The 22,317-nt window shown below is 38.3% G+C and overlaps 1 protein-coding gene across 1 annotated transcript in view; it reads right to left on the reverse strand.

The window, feature by feature from the left end:
• Positions 1-452: 452 nt before the first annotated feature.
• Positions 453-22,317, reverse strand: part of LOC116409635 (olfactory receptor 10A2-like) — a 31,510-nt gene continuing 9,645 nt past the window's right edge. Inside the window, 1 exon segment of the mRNA XM_031898363.1 lies at positions 453-869. Coding sequence (XP_031754223.1) covers positions 453-869 — 417 coding nt within the window.

Consider the following 22,317-nt stretch of genomic DNA (forward strand, 5'->3'; position numbering starts at 1 on the left):
TGGAACTGGCAGCCGACTTATGGCTGAACTGTCGAAAGGAACCCTGCTGATTCCCCTGCCAAGAGTCTGGCTTAAAAACCTCTCATCTGTTCCTGAATTGCCTAGAATCACCCGCAGGACTTGGCCTAGACCGATATGAAGACTTCCTCATGGGAGACCACTTTGACTGAAATCTCTGTTTCCTTTTCTGAGATAAGAATTGGCTCTTTCCTCCTGAAGCCTTCAATATCAGATCTTCTAGTTTCTTCCTGAACAAGACCTGACCCTGGAATGGCAAAGTACATAAGGCCGCCTTAGAGGGAGAGTCTGCCTCCCAAGCCCTGAGCCAGAGGACTTTCCTGGCGGAGGGCAAGGGACCTAGAGGCAAGGCCAGTGAGCTCCACTGCTGCATTGAACAGGAAAGAAGCTCCCAGTTTGAGATCTGTCAAACCTTCAATGATTCTTGTTCTCTCCTATCCATTCTTGAGAGCCAACTCTATGCCTTTCAACCACACTTCCATGCCTTTGGCTACAGATATGCATGCCACTGCTGGCCTTGCTGCTTCTCCTGCACACAAAAAAGCTCTTTTGAGATCTGCTTCTATACGTTGATCCATTGTGTCCTTCAAGGATGAGAGATCGTCTATTGGAAGAACTATATTCTTTGCCAGGTTGACTATAGGAGCATCCACTGCTGGTATGGTACAAAGATCCTTTAGATCTTCCTCTTTGAAGGGGTAGAGCCTCCGGAATTTAGATTGCGTTGCGGACCTTCTGGAGACCACCTCCCACTCATCCTTGATGAGTGCTCTCACTTCTTCATGAAATGGGAAAGTCTGAGATTTCTTCTTGGCCCCAGGCAAGGTCCAACGCTTCTCTAACCGCTTCGACTAGGGGAGACACCTTGGCAAACTCGACGTCTGCCTTGTAATCCTCCCCCAGATTCCTCTCCTGAAGAAGCATCAGAATATTCTGTCATGTCCCCTTTGTCACTCAGGTAGTCTTCCCTTGAGTGCTCTATTCTGGGAGTCGCTAAAGCTTGGACTTCCTGGGAAACTGTTTGCCTGATTAGAATGAATGAGAAGAACAAAAAGACACAGGTAAAGGGGCAGGACGGATATTTATTAATTGGGAGGGTTCTTCTCAATGGGGAGTAGGAGGAGCTAACACGGATAGTGCTGAGAGGGAGAGGGCCAGGGAAAGTGTACCGCTATAAATTGACCCAATTCAAAAACACCCAGAACGCATGTGTGCTTCAACTTTTATACTTAAGAACGGTAATATTTACTGGCCAGTTCCTGAACAGGAAAGGGAAACTAAGACCATTCTATACTAATGTAGGACACCCGTGAGAATTGGCTGAGAAGTATTTAAGTATGTGTGTTATTTGAGCTTTTGTTTAAACCTTGAGGGGAAAGGGAATCCAGTTTTTTAATCCACACTGCCTCTCTTTTTAATAATTGTTTAGTCAAATTTCCACCTCTAAGTAAATGGACTTGTTCTAATACTGCCCATCTGACTTGTGCCACTGAATGCTTAGCTACATAAAAATGTTTGGCCACAGATAATTCAGATACATATTTCTTTCCACTTTCTTCAGATTTTTCTTTTTCTCTCTCTGGTGTATAGTTCCTTATTACTTTTATGTTCATTTAAACGGGTTCTTATTGCTCTAGCTGTCTGCCCCACATCTTTAAGAGAGTATTCAGCTTTGCAGTGAGCTTTTTTTCTATCTGTTTTTATTGGTTGTTGTGTGTATAAACAGCTCTTTCCTGATGCTCTCATTTAGCCTAGGATTAGCTGCTATTGAAGCACAAATAGTGGAAGGTAATAGAGGTGTTGCTCAAATAATGATTTTTGCTTTTAACTAATATTTTATGGTGACCTTTGTGCCTTTTGAGTGCCTTTTCCCTTTCATATGGTTGATGAAAATGGTGGTTCCACACTTTTAGCTAAGGGTCTGGGGGTTGGTGCACCACATTTGGTGAGTTGGTATAGAGAATATTGAGCTGAGTTTGGTTACATTTGGTCTATTTGATATGTGCTCTTCCTCTTTGGCCTTCATCTGTTGAACCAGACGTGTTTGGGGAGCCTGGAGTTAACAAGGCCCAGAAAAGCTGTTCTGCCCTAGAGGGACAACCTTTCTAGTGTAAGTCAGTGATCAGGGACCCCATTAACAAGGTTTAGTTAGTTACAGGATAGCTCTGTCATAGCATGTTCTAGGAATGTGAGACAGGCAGGAATAGCTCAAAAGGGCAGCCTGTGCTCCAACAAGGATCGATAGCTGGAGGTAGCTTTCCCCTTTGCTAGAAAAGGGACTGCAGTACTGTATAGGGATTCAGGTTATGTTCTACTTCCAAAGTACTCTGGTACTGTGTTATTGATAATTAGTGATGAGCGAATCTGTTCCGTTTCGCTTCTCCGAAAAATTCGCGAAACGGCAAAAATGTCGTGCGACAAAAAAATTGTCGCCCGCGGCTATTATTTTGTCGCGCGGCTATTGTTTCATCGCCCACGGCTATTATTTTGTCGCGCGGCTATAGTTTCATCGCCCGCAGCTATTATTTTGTCGCGCGGCTATTGTTTCGTCGCCCGCGGCTATTATTTTGTTGCGCGGCTATTGTTCCGTCGCCTGTGGCTATTTTGTCGCGCGGCTATTGTTCCGTCGCCCGCGGCTATTGCTTTGCCGCCCGCAGCGACAATTTTTTGACGTGCAGCGAATTTTTCCGCAGCGAAATTTTTCATCCGTTTCGCGAAACAATCCGCCAATGGCGAAACGCGGAAATTCGCCGCGAATCCATGCCTGGCGAAACTTTTCGCTCATCACTATTGATAATGTGTATATGACCCGGTCTGTATCCTGATTACTCTTTTGTTAGATATTCCTGGTTTATTTGCCTAAGTTTTGTGTATGACTTGGTCTGTTCTTTGACTCTCTCTCTCTGTAAATCCCCTGGTACTGCATCCTAGTTAATTGCTTGGAATTATTCAGTCTCTCTTTCCTGCAGCTTCTGAGCTGAACTGCAAGTCTCCTCCTCAGCTCTGAATCCTCCCATGGAAGGGTTGCTTATCCTTGCCTTTGTATCAGTAGCCTGAGTTGTGTAATCTGGTCTCTCTGCCAACAGCCTTCATGTTTATTCAAGTTTTTGTAACTTTTGCCTGTTCTCTAGTCATAGAACTTCTGATCAACCATTCCAGCCTCTGGGATCCACTTCAAGTGGAAATTTATAACAGGGAACTGCAAAAGATGGTGGTAGCTCCAGTTCTTACCATCTGTAGTCTAGGGATTTTTATTTACAATTGAAAACATTTACAAAGCAAAGCAAAAACATATCAAAGTAAAACTTTATTACAATATATACATTATTCACAAAGAAAAAGACCAAAAATCAAAATTCACCCAGAACTTTTCACTCTCACTCTGCTTTTGTGTGTCATTTGTTTTAATAAATATAAACAAATTTTCCATATTGTCTGGTCTATTGAATCGTTCTCCTTCCCCAGAGATTTCATACACCTCATAGACCACAAGTGATAGCGAATAACAGAAAAGATAATAAACACAGTCTCCCGGTTAAAGTGATGCTCCCTATGGACAATCCCATAGGCCCTCCCAGCATAATCATTGATGCATATATTATAAATACCCATCACCCTAAGCACCCCCTCATACAAACTATTGGACACACCACAACCAACCAAAAAGTGCTCCTGACTCTCCTCCACCCCACACCCCCAGGGACACTCCCTATTCACATGACTTAAATATTTCATATTGCCCCTCACATACAGTTTGCCCTGCAGGGACAGCCAGGCATTATCGTAGAGCTTTGCAGGGAGTCTTGCACAGTTTAGATACTTTAGTACCTCCCCCAGGGCCTTACTGGAACGGTAAAGTAGGATGTTAATACCCTGACATATATCTGCTTCCGTGGGGATGATGTGATTTCAGTTACCCCAATGCCCCACCTCTTTATCAGCTTTAGGGCATGGGCAATGTGTGGTGGGAAATAGCTCTGTCTGACTCGGACCTCTTTCGCCCTACCGCCCTGCAGCCAGTCCATGATAAAAGCCAATGCCCAAGACCTGACACAACATTCCCACAGGGAGCTTGTTCTTTGAGTCAGACCCCCAAAGTTACACTTCAGGAACATGACACCAAAGAAGGAGACAGGACAGACCATCCCCAAACCTCCCTCTTTCCTCTGCAGGAACTCACCCCACTTTTGATTGGGTTTATCCTACTCCCCCAGAGCATCTGGAAGAACAGGCTATAGACTATAGATCAGAAAAGTCTTGATAAGGTTAACTCTTTCCCTATATGTCAGCTTCCATCCATTCTAACGCTGAACTTTTGCCAAACCAGTATCCAACTTCTCTTCCCAATTTAGCATGGCATTATCTCCCTTCCCAAATTTAACCCCTAGTATCTTAATTTGAGAGGGGGCAATGGGGAAGGCTCTTAATGGAAAACTGGGCTCATCCTCCAGACTCCACAAAGCTTCCGACTTTTCACTATTGACCAGAGACCCTGAGGCTTCCTGGTCTCCCCAAACCCTAACACCAGTGTTTCCAAAGTGGGCTATATGGACTGATTCAATGAACCTGCACCTAAAGAATGAGGCCCAGGTGTCATTTTGCCACAGAGTGTTGGATATTATCTGAACTAAGAAGAACTTTAGAGCAATCATGTTGGATTGAATGTTGAAGCACCACAACCTGTTGAACAGGTTCTTCTAATTGCAGTCAGGATCTTATAATTTCTGCCATTTTACATCAAAATGACACGTGCAGAATTGTTAAGGTACAAGTACATTGCGTCCATCAACTCAGGCTGCTGTGGGAACTCTGAAGCTATAGCCACCTATAGGTTTGTACACAAGTTTCAGAATGAACAGATGCTCAGTGCAACTATGTGGAAGTGCAAAGAATGGCTTTAGTAACAGACATTTTGCCCAACCTCAACTGCACCTAGTGGTTGTAAATGACTCCTTATTGGTTTAGCTATCTTTAGGCAAAGAATGGCAATCTGTGGGTTCTGGCAAATGCCTGAGGGGCTTCTGTTAGATGACATAGACAGTCACTATTTATTGGGCTGGGGGGTAGCTGTTTGTGCCTCTACAAAACATTCATATTATATAAAAATAACCAGCCAATATCAACTTATGAATCTAGACAAATATAGCAGAGCAACGACTACAATAATTATTATTTGAATACTAATGCTGCACTCCTTGGTCCCCAGGACCTTCCTTGTTCTTACCCAACTTTATCTAACCCAACTCAAGTTGCAAATCTCAGCAACTCCCAGCACAGTATGGGGCCCATTTATCAATGAACAATTGGTTACAAAAAGAAAAAATCTTATTTTTTCTAACTTTTAGAACTGCGTATTTTCTGCTGCTTTTTCGTTAATATCCGCAACATTTTCATACTTTGTGACAATTTGTGCGACAAAAGTTTCAGAATTCATTCAAGCTTCAGTATCGTGACTTTGTTTTGCCCAGGTTGGAGCTGCAGAGTACCATTAGTCCTTTGGAAAGCTTCCCACATCATGCATTGAAGTGTCAAAGTCAGAAAGGGTTTTGTGCCGTTTACGATCATTGGGATATGAACATTTTGTGACTATCGGATCACCATACGCAAACTATTGGTTTTATACGAAAAGTACTGAACTTTTGGATCGCAAGTATGAAATTTTCGTATTAAAACGAAAAGAATTGTTGCAACATTTTCGATCATCAGAAATAATCAGATTTCATCATTTGTATTCGTACATTAGTGAATTGGCCCCTGTTACATGAGACTTTGTCTCAGGTGGGCCCATGCTGTATTGGTTGCGGAAGGGTTAACCACTCTGATTTACACACACAGAACCGATCTCTCAATTAACTTTTGTGCCAGTGGTTCTTCAAAAGAATAGATTACTCTTGTAGATCTTTCCTATCACTGACTTCTCCTACTGCTTGGGTAGGGAAGGCCTACTGGATAACAGACAAGCACATAAGTGACTAATGATAAAATCAATGATAAGGAAATATAAGTAAATTATGATTGTCCAAATGATCATGCTTTTACAAAAAAGCAACTTTAATATCCATTCTGTTGCTTAAACAGAGCACAAAGAGATTCAATTTGACATATATTCCAAAGAGCAATTTTAATCTCGTTGTTTCTCAGGCTGTATACTATTGGATTAGAAAATGGGGTTCCAACTGTGTATAGAAGGGACAGTATTTTATTGATATTGAAGTTATGGCCCTTGGATGGTACCATATAAACTGTTATCATAGTCCCATAGTACGTGCACACAACTATTAAATGGGAGCTGCAAGTGGAGAAGGCTTTGTGTCTTCCTTCAGTAGAGGAGATCCTGAGAATGGCAAGGCCAATCGCAACATAAGTGTAAATGATGAAGCAAAAAGGGAGCAGCACAAAAGGTATGGCCAAAATAATATCTGTTAGTTCCACAGCTTTATAATCTGTGCAGGAAAGTTTAAAAAGAGGGGAAAAGTCACAGAAATAATGATCTATAACAAATGGGCCACAGAACTGCAAATTAAATGTCTGAAGATTTATAAAGAAACACAATGTAAGGGCTACACCCCAAGAACAAAGACTCATATAGAGGCAAAGCCTGAAACCCATAATGGAGGCATAATGAAGTGGGGAGCAGATGGCCAGATATCGGTCATAGGCCATGGCTGTGAGGAGTAATAGTTCTGAACTTGCTGGGGCACAGTAGAAGTAAAACTGTGTGATACAACCAGTAGCAGATATTGTGCCCCCTCCATTCAGTAATAACCACAAGAAATTTGGAGTAATACTGGTACTGAGCAAAACATCAGCCAGAGACAGCTGGGAGAGAAGGGCGTACATGGGAGATCTCAGGGCTGAGACTGTTATTACCAATATAATTATAAGAAGATTTCCAAATAATGTCACAATATAAATCCAGAGAAACAGAACAAAGAGAAACTCATTGATTATCTGAGAGTTCTGAAATCCCAAGAGAAGGAAAGATATACCTGATGTCTGATTCACCTTATGCATTGCCTGGAACCGTACAACAGAGAAGTTAGAAGATATACTGTAATGCAGATAGAGTCCAACATTTGTGCCCTACTCCACTCATTTGTTGCCCCGTATGAGAAGATTTGGTTCATCTCAGAATTATCTTTTAACATGATTTAGACATTGATGTAGTAACATAGTATAGATGTAATCTTATTTCTCTAAGGTTTTTGACTTATTTCTGCCTCCCTCCCTGGACTGAAATATTGAATGATATGAGTCCAAAATTAGTGTTCTGTTTAACCCAAAGCTCCCAGTGTTTCTTACACATTTGCTGCCTTGTGTGAATTCTCAGAATGACCTTTTAGCATGATTTAGACATTGACAAAATATCAACATGTTACATTTAGACATAATATGGATCGAACAGTTAATAGATTTGTTTTATGTTTTTCTTACAATGTAAATTTACCTTTGTTAGTTGTTGTTAATTTTAAATAGAAGATCAAAAAATTTCAAAGGAAAGATTCCTGTAGGGTGAGCAGTGCCATTCAGCAAAGAGCAGCCATAACTCTATACTGCATGGATAAGGGAAGCCATTTGGCATTACAGAGATGGGGTTTTTATACCTTTGGAAAGGAACATAACAGCCATTCTGTAACTATCCCCTGGGCCGTGTATAACACAGAGACTCATTGGAAGGTCCCAGGAGGATAAGGAGATGTTTGTTACTAATAACAATTTCATATTATACATATATATTATAGCAAATGGCAGAAAGAGATGTAAAATCTATTTTCCTGTATATTTTCAAATATTTGTTTGGATTTAGGAAAGTACTTGATACTGAGGTTTGAGTACAAAATGTTAAGGATGGCATTAAGGATGGGGTATCTCCAAAAAAAGTTGGAATGAGTATCTGTGGGTCATAATCACAAATCGTGTCCCATATTAAATGTAACTCCTTCGTGGCTGTAACCAAGCCAATAGCACGGCTATGGTAGGTTTAGAGCATGGGGTACACAATGCCCCCTACGTGTTTCTCATGGATCACCATGCTTCCTCATAACATAATAATGTTTTGGTCTATAAAACACTGTCAAGATGGCTCTCTAAAATTACATCATCACCTACGGAGATGCTAAAATGAACCTTTGATGTTACATCATTGGAGCATCTCTGTAAGTGATGATGTCATTTTAGTGAGCCATCTTGTTAGTGTTTTACAGACCATATGACTAAACATTATTACATCCTGAGGAAGTGCGGCGACCCATGAGAAACGCGTAGGGGGCTTTGTTTTGTGAGTTTCCCCTTTTGGTCTATTTTTCAAATATTAGAATTATACGACACTATTTCGCATGTCTCTCTACAGCAAATATATTTTGAGCAAATGCAGAAGATTAATTCATTTTGTATTTTTGCACAAACAAAGTTGGCTGTAGCACTTTATTTCATTTTGTTCTGGCCCTGAAAGTCGTATAAAGTAAAATTCATCACTTTTGTATTTATAAAAATGTCACCATAATGCTTGAATCATTCATAGTTTAAATGGACATTCAGTTTTCATGAGTCCTCTTCATTTTTCCCAAACAGGAAGTGCTCCAGCAGCCATTTTGCTTTTGGAAAACAATAATGTTTTTAAGTTTCACTTGAAACTGGGTGAAATAGAAAACAATGATGGGATTAACTTCCCCTTGAAAGAAGATAAAGAAATTGATACACCTTAATAATAAATCTTTCTTTAATATGGTAGGAGAGATATTGGTATTTATGGCTTGGGTTTTATTTTCATTTATTTTGTAGTATAAATTTTCCTTTTGGGTTATTTTTTTACTTGAAAAGGGTTCTGGAACCCAAACTGAAATGTTATAAAGTATCACTTTAATATCTGTCTATGGTACGTGCCCTGTCTATCCTGAGGATTTAGCTTCTGGGGAGAGCAGGTATTTAACCTCCTGTACACGAGTGGAATATATTTTATATTTCTTTTAAATAATATAGAAAACTTGAGGTCTGTGAGTGACCTGGTCAAATGAATGTGTTGCCTTTTAGAAGGTTTTTTTTTAGTAGAAAACTTTAGCTTTTATTTAACCTTTGACTACATATCATTGCATCCCAATATGGAGAGAAAGCTCATATATAAATAGGGAACATAAAGGTTACAAGATACAAACCAAAGATTGTGAGCAACAGCCGTGGCTTCTGCTAAAGAACTACAACTTTCTGGCCCCTCAGTCAGGGCAGGGGGTAAATGTTCCTTCTACACCAGCTAAGGGGCAAAGGTGGCTGTCCCTAACGTAACCCTTTCCAAACAATAAAGCTTCACTTATAGGGCTAACAATAATATGAATAAGCAAATCTAAGTAATAACGGTAATTAAGATTGTTCAAACCATCATGCTTTTTGGTGTTCATCAAAAAAGGAAGAAAATTTGTCATAAACACTTTAAATACACAATTCAAAAGAGGAACTTTAAAGGAGAGATATAGGATAACTAAAAAAACCCTCCTCCAATATTGTAGGCAATAATGAATATTATATGGTGTTGGTTTTACTTTGGGCGAAAAACTATCATTATCTTAAAAAAATGGCCCCTTTATTGGCATTCCCCATAGATCCTCTCTGATCCCCATCCGTGTCATAATAAGGGGTGGATGTGTCTGAATGGTCCCTGCCAGAAGCACAGTAGGAGGGGGATAGCCAATCACAGCCCTGCAGTCACACAAGCAAAGACAGGCTTCAGTTTCCTATCAGGTTAGTCCAGCTGATGATTGGTTCCTATCCTATAGTACAGTGGGCTGAGTATCGCTGGCCCCCCATGCACAGCCTGGGAAAGGGGATAGCATGAAGATAGGTGGGGCTAGTAGGGTTTTTTGAAAAAATAAATCAGCCTGGATACACATTCTTGATTTCCACACAATATTTCTTCATGAAAAGAGGCTGAATTTGATGAGAAAAGCAGATATTCTAAACTGTTATTTTTTATCTGTCTACACTACTGAGGAACCACCTACTGAAGGCTTCCTTTTTAATAGACCCAACTCTAGTAATATAACTACTGATACATGGGTCACTCAGGAGGAAATTCAAAAGAGACTTGAACATGTAAAGGTAAACGTATGTCCAGGACTGGATGGGATTCATCCCAGGGTATTAAATGAGCTGAGTGTTGTGATTGCCAAAGCTCTCTAATTTTTTAGGATTCATTGGTCCATTGAGGTCTGGCATGGTGCAGAGAGACTGGTGAAAGCTAACGTGCTGCCTCTTTTTGAAAAGGGATCCCATTATCATTCTAAAAGCTATAGGCCTGTTAGTCTCATCAGTTAGACATCAGTTGGTAAGAAAGCTTTTGGAAGGAGTAAAAAATGATAATATACTTAACTACATTACAAATCCCAATACTATGAGTTTGTACCAGTGTAAAAGCTCTTGCCTTTTATGAGGAGGAGAGCAGGAACCTCTACCCTGGAATGGCAGTGGATGTGATCTTCTTAGACTTTGCTGAAGCATACTGTACAGATGGCTGAATGAAAGATTACAAAGAGTTGTGGTAAATGGAACATTTTCTAGTTGGACCAGTGTTGTTAGTGGAGTATCGTAGGGGTCAGTCCTTGGTCCTTTCCTTTTTAACTTGTTTATTAATTACCTTATTGTAGGTATTGAAAGTACTTATAGTTTTGCACAATTTAGTGTCGTCAGCAAAAACTAAAGTTCCATGCAGGATGCTGCCACTTTGCAGAGTGATTTGACTAAATTGGACGACTGGGCAGCAAAATGGATATTAAAGAGCTAAATTTTTTTTCCAAGTTCCACCATGAAAAGGCCCATAGACTTTAATTGCTGCAAAATGAAGGTCACAGGGTAAAAAAGTCACACAGTAGAAAAACATTTCACCTAAGTGAAACAGAATAAATTCACTCATCACTAAAATAAGGTCCAGCATTGATAAATACAAATGTATGCACTTTGGTAGAAATAATATAAATGCAAGTCATACACTAAATGGCAGTGATTTAGGGGATCCCTAATGGAGAAGGATCTGGGTTTTTTTTGTAGATAACAAGTTATCTAATTCCAGGCAGTGTCATTCTGTGGCTACTAAAGCAAATAAAGTGCTGTCTTGTATAGAAAAGGGCATTGACTCAAGGGATGAGAACATAATTTTGCCTCTTTATAGGTCCCTGGTAAGGCCTCACCTTGAGTATGGGGGGCAGTTTTGGACCCCATTCCTTAAGAAGGATATAAACTGTGAGGTTTGACTGTCAGGGTTGGGATTCTTTTCTCTGAAAAAAGACATTTGTGAAGGAACATGATTACTCTGTACAAGTACATTAGAGGGGATTATAGGCAGATAATGGGGGATCCCCCTTAGATTAGAGAAATGAAACTTTCAGTTGAAGTAGCATAGGGGGTTCCTCAAGGTGAGAGCATGACATTGATAGACTTTGGTCTATTTTCCAAAGTAACTATCTAACTATATACTTCCAAAGAGAATTTTTAATCTCATTGTTTCTCAGGCTGTATACTATTGGATTAGAAAATGGTGTTCCAACTGTGTATAGAAGGGACAGCATTTTATTGATATTGAAGTTATGACCCTTGGATGGTAATATATAAACTATTATCACAGTCCCACAGTACATGCACACAACAATTAAATGGGAGCTGCAAGTGGAGAAGGCTTTGTGTCTTCCTTCAGTAGAGGAGATCCTGAGAATGGCAAGGCCAATGGAAACATAAGTGTAAATTATGAAACATAAAGGGAGCAGAGTAAACGGTATGCCCAAAATAATATCTGTTAATTCCACAGCTTTATAACCTGAGCAGGAAAGTTTAAGAATAGGGGCAAAATCACAGAAATAATGATCTATAACAAATGGGCCACAGAACTGCAAATTAAATGTCAGAAGATTCATAACCAAACTTATTATAAAGGCTAAGCCCCAAGAACACAGACTCATATAGAGGCAAAGCCTGAAACCCATAATGGAGACATAATGAAGTGGGGAGCAGATGGCCAGATATCGGTCATAGGCCATGGCTGTGAGGAGGAAAAATTCCGAAACTGCTGAAACACAATAGAAGAAAAACTGTGTGATACAACCAGTAGCAGATATTGTGCCCCCTCCATTCAGTAATAACCGCAAGAAATTTGGAGTAATACTGGTACTGAGCAAAACATCAGACAAAGACAACTGACTAAGTAGAATGTACATAGGAGATCTTAGTTTTGAGACTGTTATTACCAATATAATTATAAGAAGATTTCCAAATAATGTCAAAATATAAATCCAGAGAAATGGAACAAAGAGAAACTCATTGATTATCTGAGAGTTCTGAAATCCCAAAAGAAGGAAAGATATACCTGATGTCTGATTCACCTTATGCATTGCCTGGAACTATAAAAAGAAATAATATAACATATACAGTTAAGTCAGAGACAGTTACCAACTTCCCCACCAAAATCTATAGGGGTCCCCCACCCAAAAAGAATCCTGTAGGGTGAGCAGTGCCATTCAGCAAAGAGCAGCCATAACTCTATACTGCATGGATAAGGGAAGCCATTTGGCATTACAGAGATGGGGTTTTTATACCTTTGGAAAGGAACATAACAGCCATTCTGTAACTATCCCCTGGGCCGTGTATAACACAGAGACTTATTGGAAGGTCCCAGGAGGATAAGGAGATGTTTGTTACTAATACAAATTTCCTCCTAAAACAAATGGCAGAAACAAATCTAAGAACTATTTTTTCTGTATATTTTATAAACACCAAATATTTGGTTGGTTTTAGGAAAGTACTTGATGCTAAGGATTTACTACTAAGATGCCATCCTTAACATTTAGTGCATTAACTCTTTCCCTTCCAACAACATAGGTACTACGTTGTTTAAAAAAAAAAAAAGCAGTTATATTGGTACAACAATGTAGTACCAATGTTATTGGTAGAAAAGGGAATCTCTCTCCACTCCAAAGCACTTGCATTGTTGTTTGTTGCATTTCTTTTAGAGTAGCTTTGCTGTTTGAAAGTTTGGTGTAGAAAGATGTCCTTACCCATGTTTGATTTGTCAGAATGTGTACTTTTCAAAAATATATGGTTTTCTGTGGGTCTCTGTACAGTTAGGGGGTCTTACAGCACATAATATGCAGTCAGAGGCTCTGTTTGCAGAAGCTGAGTTGGCAAGTGAAAAAATTCACATGCACTACTTTTATTTGGGATCTGTACATAACTACATACTTTGGAACATCTATGCATATTGGCCATCAAACTGTTCAGTAGACCTCTGGCGTTCATATTGGTGGAGATTTTCCATTGTATGTAAAAAATTGTGTGAGTTAAAAATGGCAAATTGCAACATCTTTAGGCGATTTTCAGAAATGTCATCAAAACTGCTAAATTTAAGAAAGCTTTGTTGTTTGATAGTTTGGTGTAGAAAGATGTCCTTCCCATGTTTGATTTGTCAGAGTGTGTACTTTCCAAAAATATAAGGTTTTCTGGGGGTCTCTGTACAGTTAGGGGGTCTTACGGTACATAATATGCAGTCAGTGGTTTTGTTTGCAGAAGCTGAGTTGGCAGGGGAAAAAATTCACATGCGCTACTTTTATTTGGGATCTGTACATAACCACATACTTAGATAAATCTATGCATATTGGCCATCAAACTGTTCAGTAGACCTCTGGCATTCATATTTAGGGTGATTTGCCATTTGTATGTACAAAATTGTGTGAGATAAAAACGGCAAATTGCTAAGTTTTTTCAGGCGATTATCAGAAATTACACAAAAAAATGCTAAATGTAGGAAAGCTTTGCAGATTGGTTCTTTTGTGTAGAAAGGCATCTTTACCCATGTAGGATTTGTCTGCTTTCCAAAAATATATGGTTTTCAGGAATCACCTTAAATTTTTGCCTCTTTTACCACACACAAAACTGCCTGTGTGTTTTTCATTTAGGTAAATATAAGCCATGAAATTAGTGTGCACAAGGTATACTGTATTTGGGGTCTTTAAGTGCCATATACTTTGATGTCCAATAAATATATAGGTTTATCAAACTGTTCGGTAGACCCCTGGTGTTCATATTTAGAATGTTTTAAATGGTTACCTAATGACCTGTGAGAGAAAAGATGGTGCAAAGTGGAAGTTTTGAGGTGATTTTTGGAAGTTTCATCAAAATCGCCCATTTTAAAAAATCTTTACGGCTTCATACTTTGGAGTAGAAAGACATGGGTACCCATTTTAGATACGGAGGATTGTGTACTTTCCAAAAATGTATGGTTTTCTGGGATGAATGTACTTTTTTTCTAGCTTTTTCAGCAATAGCTGAAATTACAGAAATGATAGATTGTAAGGGGTATTTTCATCTTGAGGCCCCTACATGCCACATACTTAGGTAAAACTATGCACATTGGGCTTCAAACTGTTCAGTGGACCCCTGGGATACATAATTAGGATGTTTTACCTTGGTACCTAATAGTATGTGGGAGAAAAGATGCTGAAAAGTGAAAGAATTGAGGTGATTTTTACAAATCTTCTCAAAATAGCCAAATTTAGAAAACAGTATCTAGTAGAATTAAGTCTAAAACAACTGGACTTTTCTGAGATTTTCTTGAAAACATTTCACCACTCATCCGAGTGACTTCTTCTAACTGAAGAAGCCACTCGGCTGAGTGGTGAAACGTTTTCAAGAAAAACTCAGAAAAGTCCAGTTGCTTTAGACTTAATTCTACTAGATACTGTATATCATGGCCTCGATGAATGAGAATCATCATAGACAACTTTAGAAAATCTTTGCGGCTTGGTACTTTGGAGCAGAAAGACACGGGTAACCATTTTACATTTGGAGGAATGAGTACTTTCCAAAAATATATGGTTTTCTGGGGTAATCTTCATTTTTTGTGGCTTTACCCACCATAAAATGCAGTAAATGTGTTGATTTTGCAGTAACTGAAACAAAAATGATACAGCATATGGGGGTATTTTCATTTTAGGGCCCCTACATGCCACATACTTAGGTCAACCTCTGCCTCTCCCTAATGATATGTGGGAGATAAGAAGCTGTAGATTGGAAGCTTTGAAACTGGTACATTTAACATTTGGAGTAGAAAGACACCTGTGCCTATTCTAGATCCATCAGAATTTGTTCTTTCTAAAAATGTATAGCTTTATAGGGTAAACCTGCTCTAAGTGGAATATTTGGCCTTGAAATCTAACATATGCAGCTTTCTGGAGCAGTAAATGTGTTGGTTTTGCAATAGCTAAAATGACAGATATGATAGATCGTATGAGGTATCTTCACCTTGAGGCCCCTACATGCCACATACTTAGGTAAACCTATACACATTGGGCATCAAACTGTTCAGTGGACCCCTGGGGTACATAATTAGGATGTTTTATCTTGGTACCTAATAGTATGTGGGAGGTAGGATGCTGCAAAGTAAAAGTTTTGAGGCGATATTCAGAAATCTCTTCAAAATTGCCAATTTTAGGAAAGCTTTGCGGTTTGGTACTTTAGAGTAGAAAGACACAGATACCTATTTAGATTTGGGGGAATGTGTACTTTCCAAAAATATATGGCTTTCTTGGGTTAATGTACTTTGTTATAGCTTTACCCCTCATTAAAGACACATTAAACTTTTCAAATAAGTTGTATTTTCCTGCATAAAATAATCCATGTTTCTGATTCTCCTTTTTTAGACATTTAGAGGCCTATATCTTGTTACAGAAATGCAAATACACAAAAATTCTTGCATATTTTGAAAGCTTAGGTTGTGCCGGAAAAAAAAATGTTTATTATTTTCCGAGTTAAACTAAAAGTGGCCTCTTGGAAAGGCCCCCCAAAGTGAAAGAGTGCAAAATGTTCAAAAACAGTCTGGCAGTAGAAGTTCCATTTTGTCCAAATCATCTGGCAGTTAAAGGGTTAAGGATGGGGTATCTCCGCAAATGAGTATCCGTGGGTCATAATCCCAAATCGTGTCCCATATTAATCATAAATTGACCAATCACAATAGAGAAAAATCCATGATAGAGGATTAAAAGGATCAAAGAATGACGTCTCTGTCACCAGAAATAATTTTGTGAATTTTTTTGGTGACAAAATGTAACCCTATACTTGTGGGAATTACATAGTTGTGAACTAGGAGACTACCAAGGCCTTTCTGTGTATCACATTTAGAAGATATAAAAGTCTCAAATATAGAAAGAGGGTACAGTTTTTTCTGTGGCAGGGAATTCAAAAAGTCCCTTAGTTGTAGATATTTGTGAAATTCAGAGTTTTCCAGAGAAAGTTCTTGCTTTAAAATGTCAAACCATTTCAGATGATCTGTTATATCTTTTAATTTCAGTAGATTATTTTTAATAGTCTACTATGGTCTTTAAGACACTAACAAGATGGCTCACTAAAATGACATCATCACCTACGGAGATGCTCCATTGAACCTTTGATGTTACATCATTGGAGCATCTCTGTAGGTGATGATGTCATTTTAGTGAGCCATCTTGTTAGTGTTTTACAGACCATGTGACTAAACATTATTACGTTCTGAGGAAGTGCGATGATCCATGAGAAACTCGTAGGGGGCTTTGTTTTGTGAGTTTCCCCTTTTGGTCTATTTTTCAAATATTATAATTATACGACTATTTTGCATGTCTCTCTGCAGCAAATATATTTTGAGCACATGCAGAAGATTAATTACTTTTGTATTTTTGCACAAACAAACTTGGCTGTAGCACTTCAACTTTATTTCTTTTTTTTTGCTGGCCTTGAAAGTCGTATAAACTTAAATTTGCTGTTGAATTTATAAAATGTTACCATAATGCTTTTTTTTAGTTTGCATTCAAAAATCCTGCATTTTTTAAGCCACATGTATCGTTAAAACTCGAAAAATTTGAGTTTAAATGAACGTTCAGTTTTCATGAATCCTCTTTATTTATTTTTCCCAAACAGGAAGTGCTCCAGCAGCCATTTTAGGGGCATTTTTGAAAAACAACAATACAGTATGTTTAAGTTTCACTTGAAACTGGGTGAAATAGAAAACAATCATGGGATTAACTTCCCCTTGAAGGAAGATAATGAAATTGATACACCTGAGTAGGATCTTTTGTAAGTTGTATCCCAAGAAATTTCATGTGGTCATTCAAAAAATTGAAATTTGAATATGAAATACATCTTAGTGGGATCTTTTGTAAATGTTATTATTTTGAATTTAGTCATTACGCCATTCAAATTTGAATTGTTTTTTAAATTTTTTTAATATGGTAGGAGAGATATTGATATTTAAGGCTTGGGTTTTATTTTCACTTATTTTGTAGTATGAAATTTCCTTTTGGGTTCATTTTTGACTTTAAAAGGGTTCTGGAACCCAGACTGAAATGTTGATCCTATATTATAAAGTGTCACTTTAATATCTTCCCATGGTACGTGCCTTGTCTATCCTGAGGATTTAGCTTCTAGAGAGAGCAGGTATTTAACCTCCTGTACGAGTGGAATATATTTGATATCTCTTTTCAATAATCTAGAAAACTTGAGGTCTATGAGTGACCCAGTCAAATGAATGTGTTGCCCTTTCCAAGATTTTTTTAAAGTATAAAGTATTAGCTTTTATTTAACTTTTGACTACATATCATTGCATCCCAATAGGGAGAGAAAGCTCATGTATAAATAGGGAACATAAAGGTTACAAGATACAAACCAAAGATTGTGAGCAACGGCCGTGGATTCTGCTAAAGAACTTTCTGGCCCCTCAGTCAGGGCAGAGGGGTAAATGTAATTTCTTCCCCAGCTAAGGGGCAAAGCTGGCTGAGGAGGTGAGCAGGAACCTTGACTTTGGAATGGCAGTGGATGTGATCTTTTTAGACTTTGCTGAAGCGTACTGTACAGATGGCTGAATGAAAGATTACAAACACTGGTGGTAAATAGAGCATTTTAATTGGACCAGTGTGGTTAGTGGGTACCGCAGGGGTCAGTCCTTGGTCCTTTGCTTTTTAACTTGTTAATTAATGACCTTAATGTAGGTATTGAAAGTACTTTATTTTTTGCTGACGATACTAAATTGTGCAGAGCTATAAGTTCCATGCAGGATGCTGCCGCTTTGCAGAGCGATTTGACTAAATTGGAAAAGTGGGCAGCAAATCGGAAAATGAGTAGTGATGAGCTAAATTTTTCACCAAGTTCCACCCATAGACTTCAATGGCTGCAAAATGAAGGTCACGTGGTAAAAAAGCCACACAGTAAATATTTTTTTTTGCTGCGAATCACTAAAAATGAGTTCCAGCATGTTTGTGTGTGTGTATATATATATATATATATACTTTATGCACTGAGGTTTGGTTAGAGGGATTGAAGTATATACTTCCAAAGAGCATTTTTAATCTCATTGTTTCTCAGGCTGTATACTATTGGATTAGAAAATGGTGTTCCAACTGTGTATAGAAGGGACAGTATTTTATTGATATTGAAGTTATGGGCCTTGGATGGTACCATATAAATTATTATCACAGTCCCACAGTACATGCACACAACTATTAAATGGGAGCTGCAAGTGGAGAAGGCTTTGTGTCTTCCTTCAGTAGAGGAGATCCTGAGAATGGCAAGGCCAATGGCAACATAACTGTAAATTATGAAGCAGAAAGGGAGCAGAGTAATAAATATGCCCAAAATAATATCTGTTAGTTCCAAGGCTTTGTAATCTGTGCAGGAAAGTTTAATAATAGGGGCAAAGTCACAGAAATAATGATCTATAACAAATGGGCCACAGAACTGCAAATTAAATGTCAGAAGATTCATAACCAAACTTATTATAAGGGCTAAGCCCCAGGAAGAAAGACTCATATAGAGGCAAAGCCTGAAACCCATAATGGAGGCATAATGAAGTGGGGAGCAGATGGCCAGATATCGGTCATAGGCCATGGCTGTGAGGAGATAAAATTCTGAAACTGTTGAAACACAATAGAAGTAAAACTGTGTGATACAACCAGTAGCAGATATTGTGCCCCCTCCATTCAGTAATAACCACAAGAAATTTGGAGTAATACTGGTACTGAGCAAAACATCAGCCAGAGACAGCTGGGAGAGAAGGGCGTACATGGGAGATCTCAGGGCTGAGACTGTTATTACCAATATAATTATAAGAAGATTTCCAAATAATGTCACAATATAAATCCAGAGAAACAGAACAAAGAGAAACTCATTGATTATCTGAGAGTTCTGAAATCCCAAGAGAAGGAAAGATATAGCTGATGTCTGATTCACCTTATGCATTGCCTGGAACCGTACAACAGAGAAGTTAGAAGATATACTGTAATGCAGAGAGAGTCCAACATTTGTGCTCTGTTTGAACCAAAGCTCCCAGCATTTCCTACTCATTTGCTGCCTTGTGCGAAATCTCAAAATGACTTTCTAGCATGATTTAGACATTGATAAAATATCAACATTTGACATTTACCTTTGCTGATTGTTAATTTTAAATAGAAGATTTAAAAGAAAGAATCCTGTAGGGTGAGCAGTGCCATTGAGCAAAGAGCAGCCATAACTCTATACTGCATGGATAAGGGAAGCCATTTGGCATTACAGAGATGGGGTTTTTATACCTTTGGAAAGGAACATAACAGCCATTCTGTAACTATCCCCTGGGCCGTGTATAACACAGAGACTTATTGGAAGGCCCCAGGAGGATAAGGAGATGTTTGTTACTAATAACATTTTTTTCCTACAACAAATGGCAGAAACAGATCTGAGATCTATTTTTTCTGTATATTTTATAAACACACCAAATATTTGGTTGGTTTTAGGAAAGTACTTGACACTAAGGATTTACTACTAAGATGCACTAAATGTTAAGGATGGCATTAACTCTTTCCCTGCTAACAACGTATGGTACTATGTTGTTTTAAAAAAAAAAATAAATGCACTCTTTAAAAAAAGAGTAGATGTGCCCCTACCCCCTCGGCAATGAGCCAAGGGGGCTGACAAGTCAGTCTTGCGATGCAATTGTCGCAGGACTGACTTCTTAACAGCAGACACAGATTGCATGTGTCTGCTGTTAAGAGCTCCTGGTGCAGTCCCTCCTGAGCCCAACCACTCACTTCCTTCTTCAGTGACTGTGACAATCGAGGACCCTCTCTGCAGCCAAGGACTCTCCTGCTCACAAAAAAGGTAAGTATACTTTTTTTACCTATATACACACACACGCAACACACCCTTTACTAAATTCAGTTTTTTTTTCTGCTTTTCCGATTTTTTTTGCTTTTCTGACATTTTCTTTGCTTTTTTTAAGCTCCTTACTTTATCATTTTGTGTTTTGTTTTATATATATTTTTTTTTCACAGTGTGACCATTGGATCAGGTATTCTGACCATAAACCACGCTGTAAAATAATTAGTTTTGTTATTTAATTGATTTGACTAATTGTATTTCATTTTTGTGGTTTTATTGCAGTTTTACACTTGCATTGTTGTTTGTTGCATTTCTTTTAGCTTAGCTTTGTTGTTTGATAGTTTGGTGTAGAAAGATGTCCTTACCCATATTTGATTTGTCAGAATGTGTACTTTCCAAAAATACATGGTTTTCTGGGGGTCTCTGTACAGATAGGGGGTCTTATATCACATAAGCTGAGTTGCAAGGTGAAAAAATTCACATGCCCTACTTTTATTTGGGATCTGTACATAACCACATACTTTGGTACATCTATGCATATTGTCCATCAAACTGTTCAGTAGACCTCTGGCATTCATATTTGGGCCATTGTATGTAAAAAAAAATGTGTGAGATAAAAGTGGCAAATTGCACCATTTCTAGGTGATTATCAGAAATGACATAAAAAACTCAAAATGTAGGAAAGCTTTGCAGATTAGTACTTTTGTGTTAGAAAGGTGTCTTTGCCCATGTTGGATTTGTCTGAATATCTGCTTTCCAAAAATATATGGTTTTCAGGAATCACCTTAAATTTTTTGCCTCTTTTACCCCACAAAGCCTGTGTGTTTTTCAATTAGGTATAAGCCATGAAATTAGTGTGCACAAGGTATATTTTGGGGTATGTAAGTGCCATGTACTTTGATAAACCTATGTATATTGGACATCAAACAGTTCGGTAGACCCCTGGTGTTTATATTTAGGGTGTTTTATATGGTTACCTAGTGACCTGTGAGAGAAAAGATGGTGCAAAGTGGAAGTTTTGAGGTGATTTTCATCAAAATCTCCCATTTTAGAAAATCTTTACGGCTTCATACTTTGGAATAGAAAGACATGGGTACCCATTTTAGATACGGGGGATTGTGTACTTTCCAAAAATATATGGTTTTCTTGCAGTAAAATGCAGTAAATGTGTTGATTTTGCAATAGCTAAAATGACAGAAATGATAGATCATATGGGGGTATGTTCCCATTGGGGCCCCTACATGCCACATACTTAGGTAAACCTATACATATTGGGCATCAAACTATTCAGGGGACTCCTGGGGAATATAATTAAGACGTTTTTTTTTTTGTACCCTATAGTATGTGGGAGATAAGATGCTGGAAAGTGAAAGAATTGGTGATTTTCGGAAATCTTTTAAAAATCGCCAAATTTAGAAAAGCTTTGCGGCTGGGTACTTTGGAGTAGAAAGACACGGGAACCAATTTTAGATTCAGAGGAATGTGTACAATACAAAAATATATGGTTTTTCTGGGGTAAACTTCGTATTTTGTGGCTTTACCCACCATAAAATGCAGGAAATGTGTTGATTTTGCAGTAACTGAAACAACAGAAATGATGCAGCATATGGGGGTATTTTCATTTTAGGGCCCCTACATGCCACATACTTAGGTAAACCTCTGCATATTTGGTATCAAACTGTTAAGTGGACCCCTGGCATTTATATTTTAGGGTGTTTCATCTTGGTACCTAATGATATGAAGGAGATAAGAAGCTGTAGATTGGAAGCTTTGCAAAAATTTTTAAAAATTGTTTCAATTTTTTTTATAAAAACTGGTACATTTAGGAAAGCATTGCAACTTGGTAATTTGGACTAAAAAGACACTTGTGCCTATTCTGGATCCATCTGGACCTGTTATTTCTAAAAATGTATAGCTTTATAGGGTAAACCTGGTCTAAGTGGAATATTTGGCCTTGAAATCTAAAGTATGCAGCTTTCTGGAGCAGTGCTTTGGGAATTTGGTAGTGTCCTGCTGGGAGTTTGTGACCTATACAAGTGAGAATTCTCCATAAAACTATATATATTTGGTATTTGCGTGTTCAAGAGACATTGAACTTTCCAAATCTGTTGTATTTTCCTGCAGAAAATAATCCATGTTTCTGATATATGTGTTTATATTATGAACAATATT

This window comes from Xenopus tropicalis, chromosome 3 (genome assembly GCF_000004195.4).
Source record: "Xenopus tropicalis strain Nigerian chromosome 3, UCB_Xtro_10.0, whole genome shotgun sequence".
Classification (NCBI taxonomy): domain Eukaryota; kingdom Metazoa; phylum Chordata; class Amphibia; order Anura; family Pipidae; genus Xenopus; species Xenopus tropicalis.